General features: G+C 41.3%; 1 protein-coding gene across 1 annotated transcript in view; it reads left to right on the top strand.

Annotated features, from left to right (window-relative positions):
* FREM1 (FRAS1 related extracellular matrix 1) overlaps positions 1–16,812 on the top strand; it is a 114,229-nt gene that overhangs the window by 59,481 nt on the left and 37,936 nt on the right. The window contains exons 23-25 of the mRNA XM_087822653.1: positions 2,438–2,633; positions 6,397–6,661; positions 14,234–14,648. Of these exons, the coding sequence (XP_087678779.1) occupies positions 2,438–2,633; positions 6,397–6,661; positions 14,234–14,648 (876 nt within the window). The remainder of the gene's footprint in view (positions 1–2,437; positions 2,634–6,396; positions 6,662–14,233; positions 14,649–16,812) is intronic.

The following is a 16,812-nucleotide window of genomic DNA, read 5'->3' on the forward strand; positions in this document are numbered from 1 at the left end:
ATGATATTAAAGTTTATATGAAGCTCTGGCCAGGTGGCTCAGTTGGTTGGAGCATCATCCCATACACCCAAAGGTTGCAGGTTCGATTCCCAGTCAGGGCACATACCAAGGTGTGTTTGGATCCCTGGTTGGGGCGCATGTGGGAGGCAATCTATCAATGTTTCTCTCTCACGTTGATGTTTCTCACTCCCCCCCTTCTCTAAAATCAATGAACATATCCTCAGGTGAGGATTAAAAAGAAAATTAAAAAAATAAAGTTTATATGGAGAGGCAAAATGCACAAAATAGATGGCATAATATTGAAGGAGAAGAAAGTTGAAGGACTGACACTTTCTGACTTCAAGACTTGCTATAAAGCTGCAGTGATCCAGACAGCATGGGTTTGGTGGAAGAACAGACGAATAGATCAGTGGAACAGAACAGAGATCCCTGAAACACACACACACAACGATTTAGCCAACTTAATCTTTGACAAAAGAGCAGAGTCAATACAATGGAGAAAAGATAGTCTTTTAACAAATGATTTAGACCGTGTGCCTGATGCCCAACACAAATTACAGATCAGCCACTTGAAAAGGTCACTTGAGTAATCCGTCAATTGTTTGTTTGAATGGTGGATTAAGGCGAGCAGCAGCCACCACCAACCATCCCCAATGTGATTATTTGACTGAACGCTTAACTTTTAATGTCATGTAGACTCTCCTCGAAAGGCAGCAAGGATTCATTCTGTGTGGAACAGCTTGATCGTCTTAGATTGTAGGTACCAAAGAGAATCAGAGTGAAGAGCAATCACTGATTTAAATTGAGGTACAGCTGTGTCCTTATTTCATTCCAGAGAGTAATGAAGCAGAAATGCAGTGAGAGCTCACACGTTTGGGTGGCTTGGGGCTGAAGTGTTTTGGATATGTGGAAATCCAGATGGGTCCAGGTTCCCAGCATGGTGCCACGTATTCTCTCCCAGCTCTTGAGCGGTTCTCCAAGTCTCTCCAAGACCAGGGACTCCAGGCCTCCTGGAATTTCTCCAGGGTTCTTGTTTGCTTGTTGACTTTCCTCAGTTTCCCCACATTGAGTCTGACTCTTTATCTTTTGGGCTTGCAAATGATTTTGTCTAGTCAAAGCTTGCATTTGGGAGCCCAAGTGGGGAATTACACAGAGATGAGAGAGAGCAAAAGATATCTTTTTCTGTATTTACTTCCTGGGGAAAAATTACAAAGGAAAAACGTTAAATAGAATTACAGGCTGTCTAGTTAAAAACCTGAAAGAGAATGTTTTAAAAATTAAATTTGCAAATAGATCTTATGACAGAAACAATGAGCTTAATTATTACAATGTAATTAATTTTCATCCTGTGAGCTCTGGAGCAGAACATACCTGTGAACAAATATCGGGGGGGGGGGGGAATTGGGGGACATCTATAATACTGTCAAAAATAAAATAATAAAATAAAATAAGATAGAATGACTAAAAGGAAAGTGGTAACACAATGAGAGGAGAGAAAGACAAAGCATTTTTGCCAGGAACTGGGAGTCTGAGGAAAAATGTGTCAAGAAAAAAATGAGTGATTTAAATTTCTGTTTCAGTCTCTTAAACCAGATAGGAAAAGTGCAAGATAATATCATATGATAAATTTTTAAGATGGCAGTTTTCTTGAGTTATGTCTAATAACTTATGGATTATTTTTGGGGAAAGCTGTGTTTTGAGAGAATAACAATAGAATTATTAATCACATACAGATTTATTATTTTTATATTTTCTAATACTCTCAGTTATCAGCTCCCCCTAGAATAAGGACCTCTTTTAATAGAAAATACCACAATTTCTGAACTGAGTTCTGTACAGAATATATGCATAACTAATGTTGACTTGCTTTATAATGATTCTGCTATTTGTAATTATACTTTTTTGCTTAGTGTATAAATGTAGAGCGCAGTAGAGAGCCTGATAATTTTCTTTGGGTATTAGCAAGGTATTTTCGTTTTATCTTCTTCAGATAAACCCTATAACAAACCAGTTTGATAATACAGGTTTGAATAGTTGTACAATGATATGAACTAAAAAAATAAGGAACCCCATGTGAAATGCATTTAATATTTAAAGAATCAATTCCAGCAGCTCAATTACCCACCTGCTCTCATTAATTGGAATATTTAATCAGCTATGATTGCTTATGATAAATACCTTGCAAGTAGCATTGCTGTTGATTTGCCACATGACTGTCAAAAATCCTTTGGCTAACACCATTTTTTCCCAAAAGGCTTAAATTATTTTAATATATTTCTATGAAAGGAAAAAATAAGGTAAAATGGTAAAAAACTGAATCTGGAGTTTCTCTGCACTATCATTTATATTGGAGGTTTTCAGGGGATATAGAAAATGTTCACCAACACAGCTTGGAAATAAAAAGCATGGGCGGCTGACTAATTCTGGCACCTTTCAGATAGGGAGGGACTGGGTGCCCCTCTACCCTGGCATGAAATGCACTCAGGAGGAAGTGGATCTGAACTTGCTGCGATACGCACACACCGGGGCACTGGATTCCCAAAACCGAGACAACTTCACCTTCTACCTCTGGGATGGCGACAACAGGTCACCTGCCTTTGACTGTCAGATCACCATCAACGATATGGGAAAAGGTAAAAGCATTTCTACCAAGGTTGACTGGGATCAACTTTTATAACCGGAAATGAGCTGGTGCCAGCACTCCAAGGTTTTTTCTTGTCTCTCTCCGTCCTTCTCTCCCTCCCTCTCTCCCTTTTTTTCTTCCCTTCTTTCTTTTCTTTTCCTTCCAGTCTTTACACCCGAAATTCCATCATTGATGATTCAATCCTTTGGCTGCTCACATACTTTGCCTGGAATCTGAGGTTCATGAGAATGGCCAATATATTTGTTACTTTTAGTTTTTCCAAAAGCCTATTGGAAATCCAGGCTTATCTAGAGCATGGCTGCATACACTACTTTAACTGTCAGGGTGTTTTGCTTTAAGTAAAAATTTGCCAAATCAATGTGTTTTATCTTCAGAAAATGAGTTATTACTTGAAAATGGAGTTTCAAAGGAAGGCAGAGATGAGCAAGGGGGAGTGTAAGCCGTGAAGCCCAGTGCCACTACCCCATACTGGAGGATAAGGGTCATATTTCAGCCATGTATGTAGTCCAGGGTCTGTATATTCCCAGGACCAAGCATAGTCTTAGATCCTCATTACGTGCTTGATTGGCTGAATGCTTTCTTTTTTTGCCTTGGCTGCCAGGAACCTCAGAGCTAAATAGGATGCTTAAGTGTAGAAAAAAATCTTCCTTCATGTGCATGGTGAAATTACAGTTGTCTTGAATCTTTTGAAACAAATTTTAAGTCAGTTTGGTTGATTTTGAGATGTTTATTTTGAGCTGTATAATAATATGTTTTATTTATTTGTTTCTTGGTTATAAAAATGTATTCTGTTAAGATGTCTAATAAGTGACTCTCAGATAAGCTAGATGTTTCTCTCTGCAAAAGTAAGACTTGTTCATCATAAGTATATGTCCAGGCAAAATGTAATACAAGTAATATATCAGGGCAGACAACTAATTAATGTGTTAGGATGGACTGTCTTCTCATCGCCTTAGCACAGTGCATTCCTGGGGAGTGCGGTCGGGTGGAGGAGGTTCTGTTCCACACAACCATCTGGGGGTTCTTTCTAGCTGGAGGATCCTTCATCTCCAAAGGCCTTCAAGTCACTCCAAAAGTGAGATATAGAGGAAAATGAGAACATTTCATAGTTGAGGCTTGGAGGTAGGGTCCTGTCTTCTACACATCCCAGTGGTCAAATTGCAATTACTTCCTATGTTAAGGAAGGCTAAGCAATAGAATCTCTAGCTGTGTGTCCAGGAAGAAAAGGAAAGGAGGCTGCCAAGTGCCTCACCAGTCTGCCTCAACTGGCATGTTATTATTTTCTAAAAGGACTTGTAAATACACTAACCTATTAATGTTGTCAGAGGTTCCGAATTTATGTTTTGTTTCTTTTTACATTGTGATGTTTTATATCTGTAGAGTGTATCTTTTTTTTTTCAACTTATGAATTTTCTCAAGTGACAGCATAACTTTAAAACCATGATTGTGCATCTCTAAATAAAACTACACTGAATTGTTCGACTAAATCATACCCCTAATATTGAGCTTTTGGGTTAATCCCATTTGGGAGCTATTATTAATAACACGAGGCCCTGCAGGTGCTCTGTATTTTCTGATTTGCACAGTGGCTGAGATGATGTGGGGATCTTTGAGAGAGGCTTGGAAGGACATCATCTGTAGTTGACTCTGCTCTGAACTCCGTCATTACAGTTCCTATTCTGTGCATTGAGGCAAAGCGCAGGTCCTCTTCCTCCCTTCAGATCATCTTCTGTTCTTGATGAAACTGCTTGTGGGTGGTTTTTGTTTCCCACCTTTGTTTATCCTCTGGCTGCTTTGATGTGTTCAGCTTGACTCCCCTGAAGTGTGTAGGGCTCAGGTTTTGATTTAAAGTTAGGATGGTCATTGATACTGCATTACTCTAGTTGCACAGCATTTTCTTCAAAGCAGAGTATACCAAAAAGACCAATTTGATAATCTGAAACAGGTTTTCCCAATGTTGGCCCTATTGGCATTTGGGGATGAATAATTCTTTATTGTAATGGACTTTCTTGTGTATTGTAGGACGTTCAGCAACATCTCCGGCCTCTACAAACTAGAAGCCGATAGCAACTCCCAGTTGTGATAAGCAAAAGTGCCTGCAGACATTGCCAAATGTCCCCTGGGGGGCAGAATCACCCCTCATGAGAAGCACTGGGCTAAAGTTATATCTGCTCGCTGTTTTATTTTCACTTTTTAGTTCCTCATGGGACCGAATATCTTTTCAAAATTTTATTGACCATTTGTATTTTTAAATTTAGAATTGGTTTGGAATTTACTTCACTCACATTTCCTTTTGGATATGCACCCATTTAGTGTTTAAGTATAATAAATCCCTATATATTAAAAAGAGAAAACAAAATAATACAGTGTTTAAGTTTGTGCTCTTGAGTCAGATGACTTGAGTACAGATTCTAGCTCCACCTTTTATTAATTGTATAATCATTAAGAAGTTAGCATTTCTACGCCTTAGTATCCTCATTTATAACCTCGGAAATACAATAATACTCTACCTTGCAATGTTGGTGTGAAGATGTAAGAACCCTGAGGCCTGAGCCTGGCACAAAGCAGAAGCTCTATCTGTTAGGTATGACCATTATTTTTAATGAGCAGAATTGGATTATAATCCTTAATTTGCGAAACACTGCATCATTAGTCTATGTGCAACCCACTCTGCTTCACTCACTCATACATTTAAAGATATATATATTTCCTGCCTGCGTGGCTCAGCTGTGGAGCATTGACCTAGGGTCCAGGAGATCGAGGTTCAATTCCCGGTCAGGGCACATGCCCGGGTTGCGGGCTCGATCCCCAGCAGGGGACGTGCAGGAGGCAGCTGATCAGTGACTCTCTCACCATTGATGTTTCTATCTCTCTCTCTCCCTCTCCCTTCCTCTCTCTGAAATGAATAAAAATATATTAAAAAAGTAAAATGTATAATAAACATCGTGCAACCACTGTACAATTCAAGGACTGAAATATGAACAGTAACCAACATCACCTCTGTTCTCTTCCCATCCTCTGCCCTGAATTTTGTGTTAATTTTTTTCTTGCTTTTGCTTACAGTTTTCTGGGACTTACAAAACTAACAAACATTAGTAAGCTACATCTGTGTGGCTGCAGGTAGCTGTAGTTCATCCATTTTGCTATTGTGTAAGATTCAGTTATATGAATGGGTCACGGTTTGTTTATATATTCACTTTCCAAAAAGGCATTTGGGTTGTCGCCAGTGTTTTCAATTACGAACAGTGCCGCGGTGACCTTCCCGGGACGTGTCTCCTGGGTGCAAGTGCACGGGTTTCTCTCCAGTACACAGCTGGAGTGGCGTCTCTGGGTCAAGGTGTACGTGATATTCAACTCTTTACAAAATGATGCCAAATCACGTGCCAATGTTTTCTTCTACCAGAATCACATGAGTCTCTCGATCTACATCATCTTCAGCACTTGGCATCATCAGACGTCTGCATTTTTGCTAATCAGAGGCTTACAAGATGGCAACTTTTTGTGATGTTGATTTGTATTTCCATGATTATTGAGATTGAGCATCTATTTGTATTTTTATCGGCCATATGTGTTTCTTCTTCTGTGTAATATCTTCTCATAGCTTTTGCCTAATCCTTTCATTAATCATAGTTACATAAACCTTCTACATCATGTTAGTTTTGATTTCTGCACAGATTGGCCTTTGGTTTTTTTTTTTCACCTTGGACATTTTGTTTTTTTAAATTGGGTTCTTGACCTCTTCTGCCACGTAGGTGATATTGTCATCCTTGCAAAACCACTTGTGGTGCCTCAAGGTGACAGAGGTTTCGTGACGACCACCACTCTCCTTGCTATGGACGGAACAGACAAGCCTGAGGAGCTGCTCTATGTCATCACCTCCCCGCCGCGATACGGCCAGGTGGAGTACGTCCGCTACCCGGGAGTCCCCATCACAAGTTTCAGCCAAATGGACATAGCAGGACAGACAGTCTGCTACGTACATAAGAGGAAGGCACCTGTCCCCAGTGACACATTCAGGTGAGCCCCTAGGAAATGCTTCAGAACCCCTTCCCTGAATTAATGCTTAGAAAGACAAAAGGAGGGGGAAATGAGCCCTTTTCCAGCTCTGGTATAGCTGTGTTCTTCTACTACCTAGCTGGGTAAAGGTGAAAGTGCACAATTAAAATGACAGCAACAAGGCAAGAAATGATGGCTTGTTTAAAAATAAACACATAAGCATATTTAAGAGCAAGCTGTTCTATGAGAAGGAATGGGAAGACCTGAGGATGCCATCTAAAGGGAGACATAGAAAAGGAATTTACCACTCTTTTAAGGATGTGTGCCTATACGAGGGAAAGGTATTTACTAGTAAACATTTGGCACAAGCAGATACTGCCTGTGACATAATGTGTTTGGGTAACCATATCATAAATCATGTTGTCATATAGTGGGTCTTATTTCCCCATAGAAACAACGTTGTGATTGGGGGCTGTGCACCTGTTCAAGGATTGTGTATCAAATAAATCATTGAAATGAACAACAATCTGGTGAAAAGGCAAGGATACCACATTAATGAGTCTACATTCATTTAAAATACTGAAACCTGTTTCCAGGCGCATAAAGCAGGAGAAACTCTAGAGGGTCTATCATCTAGCAGTTCTCAAAGCTGGCAAAGTCCAGGTCCTCGATAGAAACACAGGTCTTCAGGGCTAGGATAAAAACCAAGAAATCCTAGACTAGCCTTTGGGTGAACCATGGTACATATCCAACCCTGAGTTTTACCCATTAAGGAGGCCCGGAGAGCATTGGTTCATCTGTCATACCCTCAGGGATGCTGAATAATTTTCACCGTGTCAGAGTACGACCTTCACAAGAGTGCTAGAAAATAACATAAATGCAGCCTACTCCCATATTAGTCAGTGGTTCCCCATAAATAGTAAAGTGTACCAACACACTCATGTTCAGATATCATGCTCAATCCTGCATTTTTATCCATCTAAATTCAATATGTCACTATGATAAACACTGTTTAAATGTCAGTCAAGATGATTTTGGTTGCTTTTTTAGCATTTAGAATTATGATTTGGATAGCTGAACTGTTAAAAAATTCAGGGAAGTTTGAACTATTACCCTTTTTTCCCTCTTGACAAAAAGCAGATAATCATTTGATAACTATTTGATTAATCAGTATCTTCATAACCAATTCAGTGCTTGAATGTTGCTAGTCATCAACTAAATAAAACATGAGATGTGGGGAGTCCTTTCACACTGCTGCTTTTGCTCCAGAAGTGGTTTAATTGTTGAGGCGCACGCTTGGGTCAAGCACTGCCTCCGTTACTCCTTCCCCCCCTTGCCCTCGCTGCCGCCGCGGGCCCTCGAGGGCCAAGCCACACTTCCCTGTGCCCCCGTTTCCTCTTCTGTGAACACGAATGATGCTCATAGTACCTGTGTCCAGGGTTGTTGGGAGGTTTAAATGAGCTGATATATGAAGTAATTAAACAATATGTGGCATGTAAGAAGAACAAAATAAGTATTAGCTGCTATTATTACTACTATTGTTGTTTTATCATTTTTTATTATATTCTTTCCTTGGCCCCCTTTTTCCCTCTGATCTTTACAATACCAAGCATAACCTTAAGGGAGGAAAGAAGTTACAATGGAGATTGTTCTTTTTTCCCCGTTAACTACTGGACAGTGGTTGCTTCTTGGTTCAATCCATGTATATCAGATTCAGGGCTTTTAATTTTATGCTTGTTTCTAGAATTTTTTGCTTTCATTTGTTCCCACTCCCCCCTGGTCAGTGCCTACCACACAGTCTACTGAAGACATTAGTAACTTTATTGGAGAAACAGTGACCCTGCAGAAGAATCCAGTGGATAAATGTGTAAAGATGTTGACAAAGGCATGTTAGGTATTAATTAGATGGTAGTGATGAACTAAGAATGAAAAACAAAATCTCCACATTTGGTGATACTGTAAAACTTTCCTAAATCACAGCTATAGAAAGTCTTACAAAAGGGCACTTTAGAAATCATTTACCCCAGAAATCTCTAAATTTCTATATCCTCAAGAGAGTTACCTGGGAGATTTATAAAAATACAAATTCTCGGGCCTCCCTGCAGAGAGGTGACTTTGGTAAGTCCTGACTAAGGAACCTGTATTTTTACAAGCTCTCCAGGTTTGTCTGCTGGAGTCAGGACCAGCAATCACTGCCCTGGCCCAGTCCATTGTTCTAAGTACACGCGGAGGGGTTTTGAGGACATACAGAAAGCCCTCTCCGGGTCCCAGAGACAGAAAATGAAGGGGCTGAATTGGTGGGGCCCTGGGCCCTCACCCCAACTTACTAATAGAGCTTTGTTTTGTTCTCTGTTTTGATAGTTTGGTTTTTTGTTTGTTTTGCACACTGGACTTTCTCTGAGCGGTTTCCTTTTAGCAGAAAGGCTGTGGTTCTGTTGCCCAAGTGCGTGATTTGTACCACCTGTAATATAAAGGTGCAGAATGAGGCAGGCTGGCCCCGGAAGAAGGAAAGGGAGAGTGAGAAACCCCCTACTACTCCCTTTCAGTTTGCTCCATGCTTCGGATTGTTTCTAGAAGGAAGTCTCAGGCCTGTGCTGATACGTCCTGGGCAGCTTTTCAATATTTACTGTTTTCCCTTTTTAACAGACAGAGTACAAGCCTCAGGCTCCGGGCCATTGGGCAACAATATCTAGCTAGAATAAAAAACATTCTTTTCTTATATGTATGTTTGTAGTATTTATGGTGATTCCATTTTTAGTAGTTAAAAGGTTTCCTTGTAAGTGCCTTTATTTAAGTAAAAAAGTGAGATGATATGAAGCAGTATTAAGTAATAAGAGTTCAGGTAGTACAAGAAAATGGCAAAAATTAGGACTAATCTTGAAGATTAGTCAACAGGCCTGTAGGGAGAAAATAAACAACAAAGGGTGAAAGCATTGATTCAGTCCAGGCTTTTCATTTACACATAGGAAAGATAATACTGCTTGGCCACCTGCAATGTATCAGGCGGTGCACTAGACACTTTTTTGTACATCATTTCCTTACACCTCCACCTTGAGAGAGATGGTTCGTTCCCATTTTATGCATGAGAAAACTGAGGGCCCAACGGGCAAAGAAAGTCACCCAGACTGAAAAAAACCTGAGAATCAGAGCTGAACTGGGGCTGAGACCTCATTTTGGAGAGTTCTTTCCATGATACCTCATTGTAACAATAATTTGTGGAGAATCTGCGCTTGTGCGAAGGAGCCTCCTCAACGTGCGGTTCTGATGCGCGGCAGCACTTTTGCACATTGAGAACGGAAGAGCCCAGCATCTGCCCGGACCCGCGTCTGGATCCTGTCGTCCTCCTGACCCAATCGCGGCGGCTGTGTCGTTTGTCAAGTGGCGCCGAACCGAAGCCGAAAGCCCGTTTTAATGAAAGTGTGATCATGGTACTTTTTAAAAATTAAATATATGCAACCAATCTAATCACCTAAATTTATGTTGCTCGCTGTTAAATCTGGCAAGAAATTTGGCTGCGTAGGGGCGATAAATTCTGTGGCAGAGGATTCCCCCCCATCTCTTTTTAATGTAAGGTATGGCAGCATTAATTAAACGGGGAGAGGGGGGCGTTTAATGATCAGATTTTCCCTTCTGCAGAAATATTTTGCGAATCATAAATTTCTCCAGCATTGTTTGGTGCTGCTGGCCTGGAAGAAAGATTTGGCAGCACTTTCGAGGACAGATGACACCAAGTGATTAGCAAGCTGACTTCAGCTGCTGGCAGCCGTGCACGAAAAGAACATGCTAATGTCCTCCATTTTGACATGCCGGCTGGACTTTTTTTTTTTTTTCCCTGAGGAACTGGCTCTGTTTATGATTCCATTTTTATCCTTTAAATGCCATGACAGATGGCAGATTCTTCAGCCAACTCTATTGCCAGGAAATGCAGAAAGCTTGAAAGCACCATGGTAATGGTGAAATCAGACCAGGCAGGCACCCAGGCAAATCGGAGAGTCATTCCCCAAATTTCATGAGAACAATGGTCATCTTGGCTGCTTCTCAGGGAAGCACAATAAAGGGAATGAAACAAAATAGACCCCCAGAAGGAGCCGCTACCCCGATACCAGCTTCTGAGCCTGGGGGTGGGTGCCGTCGTGGCCACGGCATTGCTGCTTGAAAACTTGAGAATATATTTGGAGGGTTTCTTTCGGGGGCAGGAGGGAATGTTGTGGAAGATCGTCTGGTTACCCTTTGCAGACATGAACGGCACTGACCTTGCTGCTCTCGAAGGTTCTGCTGGGCTTGCTTTGCCTGGGAAGCCAACCATGACTGTTGACCCTGTCTCTCCCCGGGACAGTGTTTCTCTGCCCGTGAGTAGTTCGCATTGTCACTTGGGAGAGCGAATGATGAGCTTGCCCCCGTGGCGTTTAGAAACGGCACCCTTTTCACCGCGGGCTTACTAGCTGTAGGTCAGCGCAGACAGCTGCCTCGGTGCCCCAGCTGGGAACGCTGGCCTCGGTACACGCACTCCCTTCTCCTCCGTGGCCCCGGCCCTGCTTGCCCTCACTGCCATCTGTCTGGTGTCAGGCAGCTGCTTTCCAGCGCTGTCAGATCCCCATCATCAGGCCGAGAGGAGTCTGAGGCCTGACCATAGACGGCTTCATTGCCCTCACAGCCGCACACTCCTAGGTTAACGCAGCCCTCCCAGGACAGAGCTGCGGCGCCTGGCCAGGCCTTGTTGGAATTCAGTCTCTAGGGAGGAGGGTCAGGGTCGGCCTCACAGTGGCCCCGGGCGAGCCCTCCGCAGGGCCCCGAGCTCCTGCCTAACCTCCTGGCTCCTAAACCCGCCTCCCGCCTGCTTTCCCCTCCCTTCTCAGCGGATATCTGACACGTTTTAATAGGGCACCAAGCCTTTATTCCACAATTAATGCTAATACTAAAGATATATGCCCCTTGGCTGAAATGTGTGCTAAACCAGAAATGGATGGTTTAAAATTCTCCATGAGAGCACATTTTGATACAGGGATCTGGCAGGGCATAGAACACCACTTTATCTGTGAAAGGGGGTAGAATGGGAGGCATGGAACAGGCTTCTGGGTGGGCTGAGTGGGAAAAGGGGGAATCAGAAGCTCCGAGGGAACGCCTCGCCTACTCCCTGTTTGATCCCTGGTCGGCTGACAGGCGCCAGGGAGGACGTGAACAAGTAACAGGAAGCCAACAGAAGAAAGGCGTCATTCCACGGAGAGCTTTCCCTGAGCAACAGGCCGTGGTTTTTATATCTAAAAATACACATCACTTGGTCTTCGAAACTGTCCAGGTGACTAATAAGTAAACAGTTGAACACACATTTTTCTGGGTGCGCTTCTATTTTCTTTTAAAAAATATCTAATTTTGTAAATACCTCACAATTCAACAGTGCAAATACCCCATTTGCTTAGAATATATTTATTAAACATTCGGTTTTACAAAAGGAAAACTGATGGCTTTCTTTTAAGGAAACCAGGTGATTTTGCTGAATCTAAAATTCTAAAATGAATTCAATACCCTTATTCAAACTGTAAAATAATGCTGTCTATGGGGGAACAACACAGGTTATATCCTTTAGAAGTCTAAATGTGTGAAATGTTGAGACTTGCTTTATTTGTTATATTTCTTTTAGCGTTTTAAACTTTTTGGACATAGATTCCCTTTTTCTATCATCAGATTTTCCTTGTAGGCAGACTTATCAACTAGATAATTAAAAAGCCCCAAAATTTTAGCCTAGCCTGCAAAGCAAAATCTGGGTCAGCCAAACTCATCTCCCTTTACTTTCTGTCCAGCTGCTCTTCTGCCTCAGTCCTTTGCCTCAGGCCAGCTGGTGGACTCCTTGTGCTCACACAACCTGGTTCCAGGTCCCTTCATGTTCAAGAGCAAATCAACAACCCTCAAACCTTGAAGGACAAGGCACATTTTGCAAAGAATAAAGAACTTGTTAGTCAAATTTGTGAGATTAGTAAAACAAATATAAACCCCATTTCTTCTCTGGTTAAAAAAAGAACCTCCAGGGTGGGAGGAGATAGAAGAGGGTAAGGGGAAGGATAAATGGTGATGGAAGGAGCCCTGACTTGGGGTGGTGAACACATAATACAATATACAGATGATGTATTATAGAATTGTACAGCTGAAACCTATATAATTTTATTAACCAATGTCACCCCAATAAATTCAATAAAAATTTAAAAAAATAGATTAAGTTAAATTAACCAAAATAAATAGGAACCTCCAAAGAAAATTTTTATATAATTTAATGTCAGCTAAAGTCATTTTTGAGATTTTTTTGCATATGTGAAATGTAAGAGTGTGTCCTCCATGAATATTTCTAGCAACTGTGGTACATGGAGAAAACTAATAAACACAATCCCATGATCATTTTGAAGTACATTTTTGGGGTCTATGATGACTCCGTCAATTTCATTTTGAGAGTATTGATTTCCTAACTTTTTGGAGTTTTAATAATGCATTTTGTTTGCTTAATTTCATGATATTCTCAATTCTCCTTAAAATAAAAATTACACATTAAAATTTTCTAAAGAGCGTTTAAATTAGTTTCATTTTGAGATTGGCAGTGGTGGGTGTAACACTAACACATTAGGGTATCACAAACTCAAGATTGTGAGAGAGATTTTGCTTACCTTGAATTTATATCATTTCAGCTTCCTCTTTATTATTCAGCAGTGGTGCTCAGACACCAGCACTCTTTCTTGGTGGATTGCTAAACCAGCATTTATTAAAAACTCTGCAAGAGTAGAAGGTGTAGGGTTCAGCTCTGTCTCCTACCTGCCCCTTATGATCTCCACCATGTTTCTGAATCTTTCTGTTATAATTTTCTTTTCTTTAAAGCAGGGAAGTAATCCTTGTCTATCATAACTCCCACATACCTTTAAGGGGCAGATGTAGAAGCACGAAAACATAAGGGATTAGAGCATCACATATTTTTAGAGCTGGGTGGTAGTTAGTGATCATTTGGTCCACCTTTCATTTTGCAGAAGAGAAAATGAGACCCAGAAAGAGAGATGAGTTAGGCACGATTACATGGTTCAGTAATGTGGCCTGTCCTTAAGAAATATACCCCAAATATACTAATACAGTGAATTATTTGAATTCAGCCTACTCATCACTTGATTGAATTGGCCTCCAATTATCATTCTTAAGGTTTAGCTTATTAAATTCGCACAAAGAAAATACAATTGCAAAAGTATTAATATATAAAATGAGTGTTCACTGCAAACTAAGCAACAGGGCTAATTGGATGTGCCATTCCTATTTGGAGCAAGGAACTACACGAGGCCCTGACAAGCCTGAGAAATATCGCCAGCAGCATTTGCCTGCTCAACCTCAAGAGTTACAACATCAATATTAGTGAGAAAATACTTTTGGGTGTGAAATGGGCAATTTGTGCATTACCTAGTGACTTATTTAACAGAACGATGTCCTTCTGAAAGACCCGCCCTTTAATTTTCGTTTGAGTCCCAGCACGACATATCCTTTAGTAAAGGTGTGTGTTGTTATCATTTCATTCCAGTAGATGGTGACACAAGAATCCATGCTGAAGGCTGCCTTGCCTCTCTTTGCCAGATTCATTGTCAGCAATGGACTGCAGACCAAGCACGGGGTGTTTGAGATCATACTGGAGACTGTGGACAGAGCCTTACCGGTGGTGACCAGGAACAAGGGGTTGAGGCTGGCCCAAGGGGCCACAGGCCTGCTTTCTCCTGACTTCCTTCAGCTGACCGACCCTGACACTCCCGTGGAGAACCTCACCTTCCTTTTGGCCCAGCTCCCACAACACGGCCAGCTCTACCTGCGGGGGACAGTGCTGCTTCAACACAATTTCACTCAGCAGGACGTAGACAGCGGGAATGTGGCCTACAGGCACTCAGGAGGGGACTCCCGGACTGACTGCTTTACTTTTGTGGCCACAGATGGCACAAACCATGGCTTTGTTGTGGATGGGAGAGTGTGTCAAGAACCTGTTTCATTCACCATCCAGGCAAGTATGAGAAATACCCAGTTCCTTGCCAGAGAGGTGCAGAAAACAACTTCAAGGAAATGTATTTCCTTCTTTCCTCCCTTATTTCATTCAAATATGTACTGTGTGTCTACAGCATGCCTGGCACCAAGCGAGGAGCAGGCATATTAATATGAACAAAACAGATGTGGGCCCAGCGTACGGTAATGACTGACCTTGAGAGTCAGTGGTAGGTAATTCAGAAAGGGACCAAAAAAACAGGCTTTGGAGTCAGACACACCGAGGTTGGGGTTTCTGCTTTGCCATTTATTTGTTGTGTGACCTTGAGAATGTCCTTGAGCTCTTCTGATTCTACTTTTCCTTTGAAAAAATATGCCTTACAGGATTCTGGCGAGGATGCAATAAGATTAGGTGTTCAAGGCTCTAGCATGCTCCCTGAGACATATTAGATTCTCAATATCTTGTAACTACTGTTATAATATTTAATGACACTATTATGATGGTGCTTACTGATCCATGTCATCTACTGTCATTTTAATGGTTTCCAACTAAACATATGAAAACTTACAAGGCAGCATCAAAATTACATGTGTAATAATGAGGAGGACAGTAATTGCAGCAGCTGCTTTTTTTACCGTTAACTCTAGGTCAGACCCACTTCACAATATCTTATTTAATTCTCATAAAAATCCTCTGAGGTAGGTTTTGTTATCTCCATTTTATAGATGTTTAGAAGTTTAGAAGTTAAATAATTTTTTAAAATATACATAAAAACCTCAAGTCTTTCTGATCCCGAAGTTGGTATCCTTTCTACAGCCCTGTGCTGCCGCATTTATGTTGACTGTGATGATGATCCTAGGAGGGCATAATGTGTTTTTCTTTTCTTAGTCAAAACACATCAAGTATGTCTGGCTCTCAGAGCCTTGAATCTGCTCTTCTTGGATGTAGTTCACCCGTTCTACACACTTCCATCCACAGCAAAAAAGATATCTCTGTCTCTTACTTCAGGATGCCTTCTGATTATGCAAAATAATCATAATTTTCCCTTGCTTTTTAGTCTCTGTGCTAGTCAGGATTCTCCGAGAAACAGAACCAATGAGATGTATATACACACACACACACACACACACACACACACACACAGACTTATTTTCAGGAATTGGCTTACACAGTGGCAGGATCAGACATGTCCAAAATCCGCAGGACAGGCCAACAGGATGGAAATCCCAGCAGGCATTAATGTAGTCTTTAGTCCAAAGGCAGTTCTAAAGGCAGAATTTCTTCCTCTTCAAGGGACTTCAGTCTTTACTCTTAAGGCCTTCAACTGATTGGATGAGGCCCACCAACATTCTAGAGGGCAATCTGCCTTATTCAGAGTCTACTGATGTAAATGTAATTACATCTAAAAATATCTTCACAGCAACATCTCGACAGGTGTTTGACCAAACAACTGGGCATCACAGCTGAGCTCTGTTGTCACATAAAATGAACTATCGCCATCTCATTCTAAGATGGGACCTGAGTAAAAAGGTGGAGAGTCATGATGACATAGAGTGGATGCATTAAGGGTCTTTGGCACTAAGGAAGTCCAGAAAATGTAATAAAATTATGATGCACTGGGAGAAGACATAAGGTATTGATATCATTGATACAGTATATAAGAAGCACTTTGTACATAGTAAAATTATTGTTTTATTTCTTATTATATTTTCATTGTTATTAGTTTCAGCTCACTCTTTAGTCTATCAAAATCTTTTTATTGACTCCTGACTCCCCACACTAGGTAGAGAAATGACACTGTACTCTCCAACTGGAAGTACTTTTCTGGGTCTATTGGCAGCAAATTTATAGCAGTTGTCAGTTGTGGATGCAAACCTAGGAGTTTCTTGTACTCTGTAGCACAGAAGGAAAAGGGGGTAGAATGTGAAGAAAGTACTAGAACTTAGGTCTCTCCCAACACCAATAGTCAAAGAGCTTGGTTATCATGAGAGAGTCATCTCTTGGAAGTATCAGAATTTACTGTCAGAAAATTGTTGGATACATGTTAGAAAGGTTCTTTTTCATCAAAAGTACAAGCCCCCCCCCCCCCCCCCAATTATTACATGTAAAAATCTCACAAAGAAAGCCTCAAACTTTCTGCCGTAAGTCCTCTGAATTCTCTGGTCTGTCTGAGCAGAGAGGTCAA

The sequence above is a fragment of the Miniopterus natalensis genome, chromosome 12, assembly GCF_054644295.1.
Source record: "Miniopterus natalensis isolate mMinNat1 chromosome 12, mMinNat1.hap1, whole genome shotgun sequence".
Taxonomy (NCBI): Eukaryota; Metazoa; Chordata; class Mammalia; order Chiroptera; family Miniopteridae; genus Miniopterus; species Miniopterus natalensis.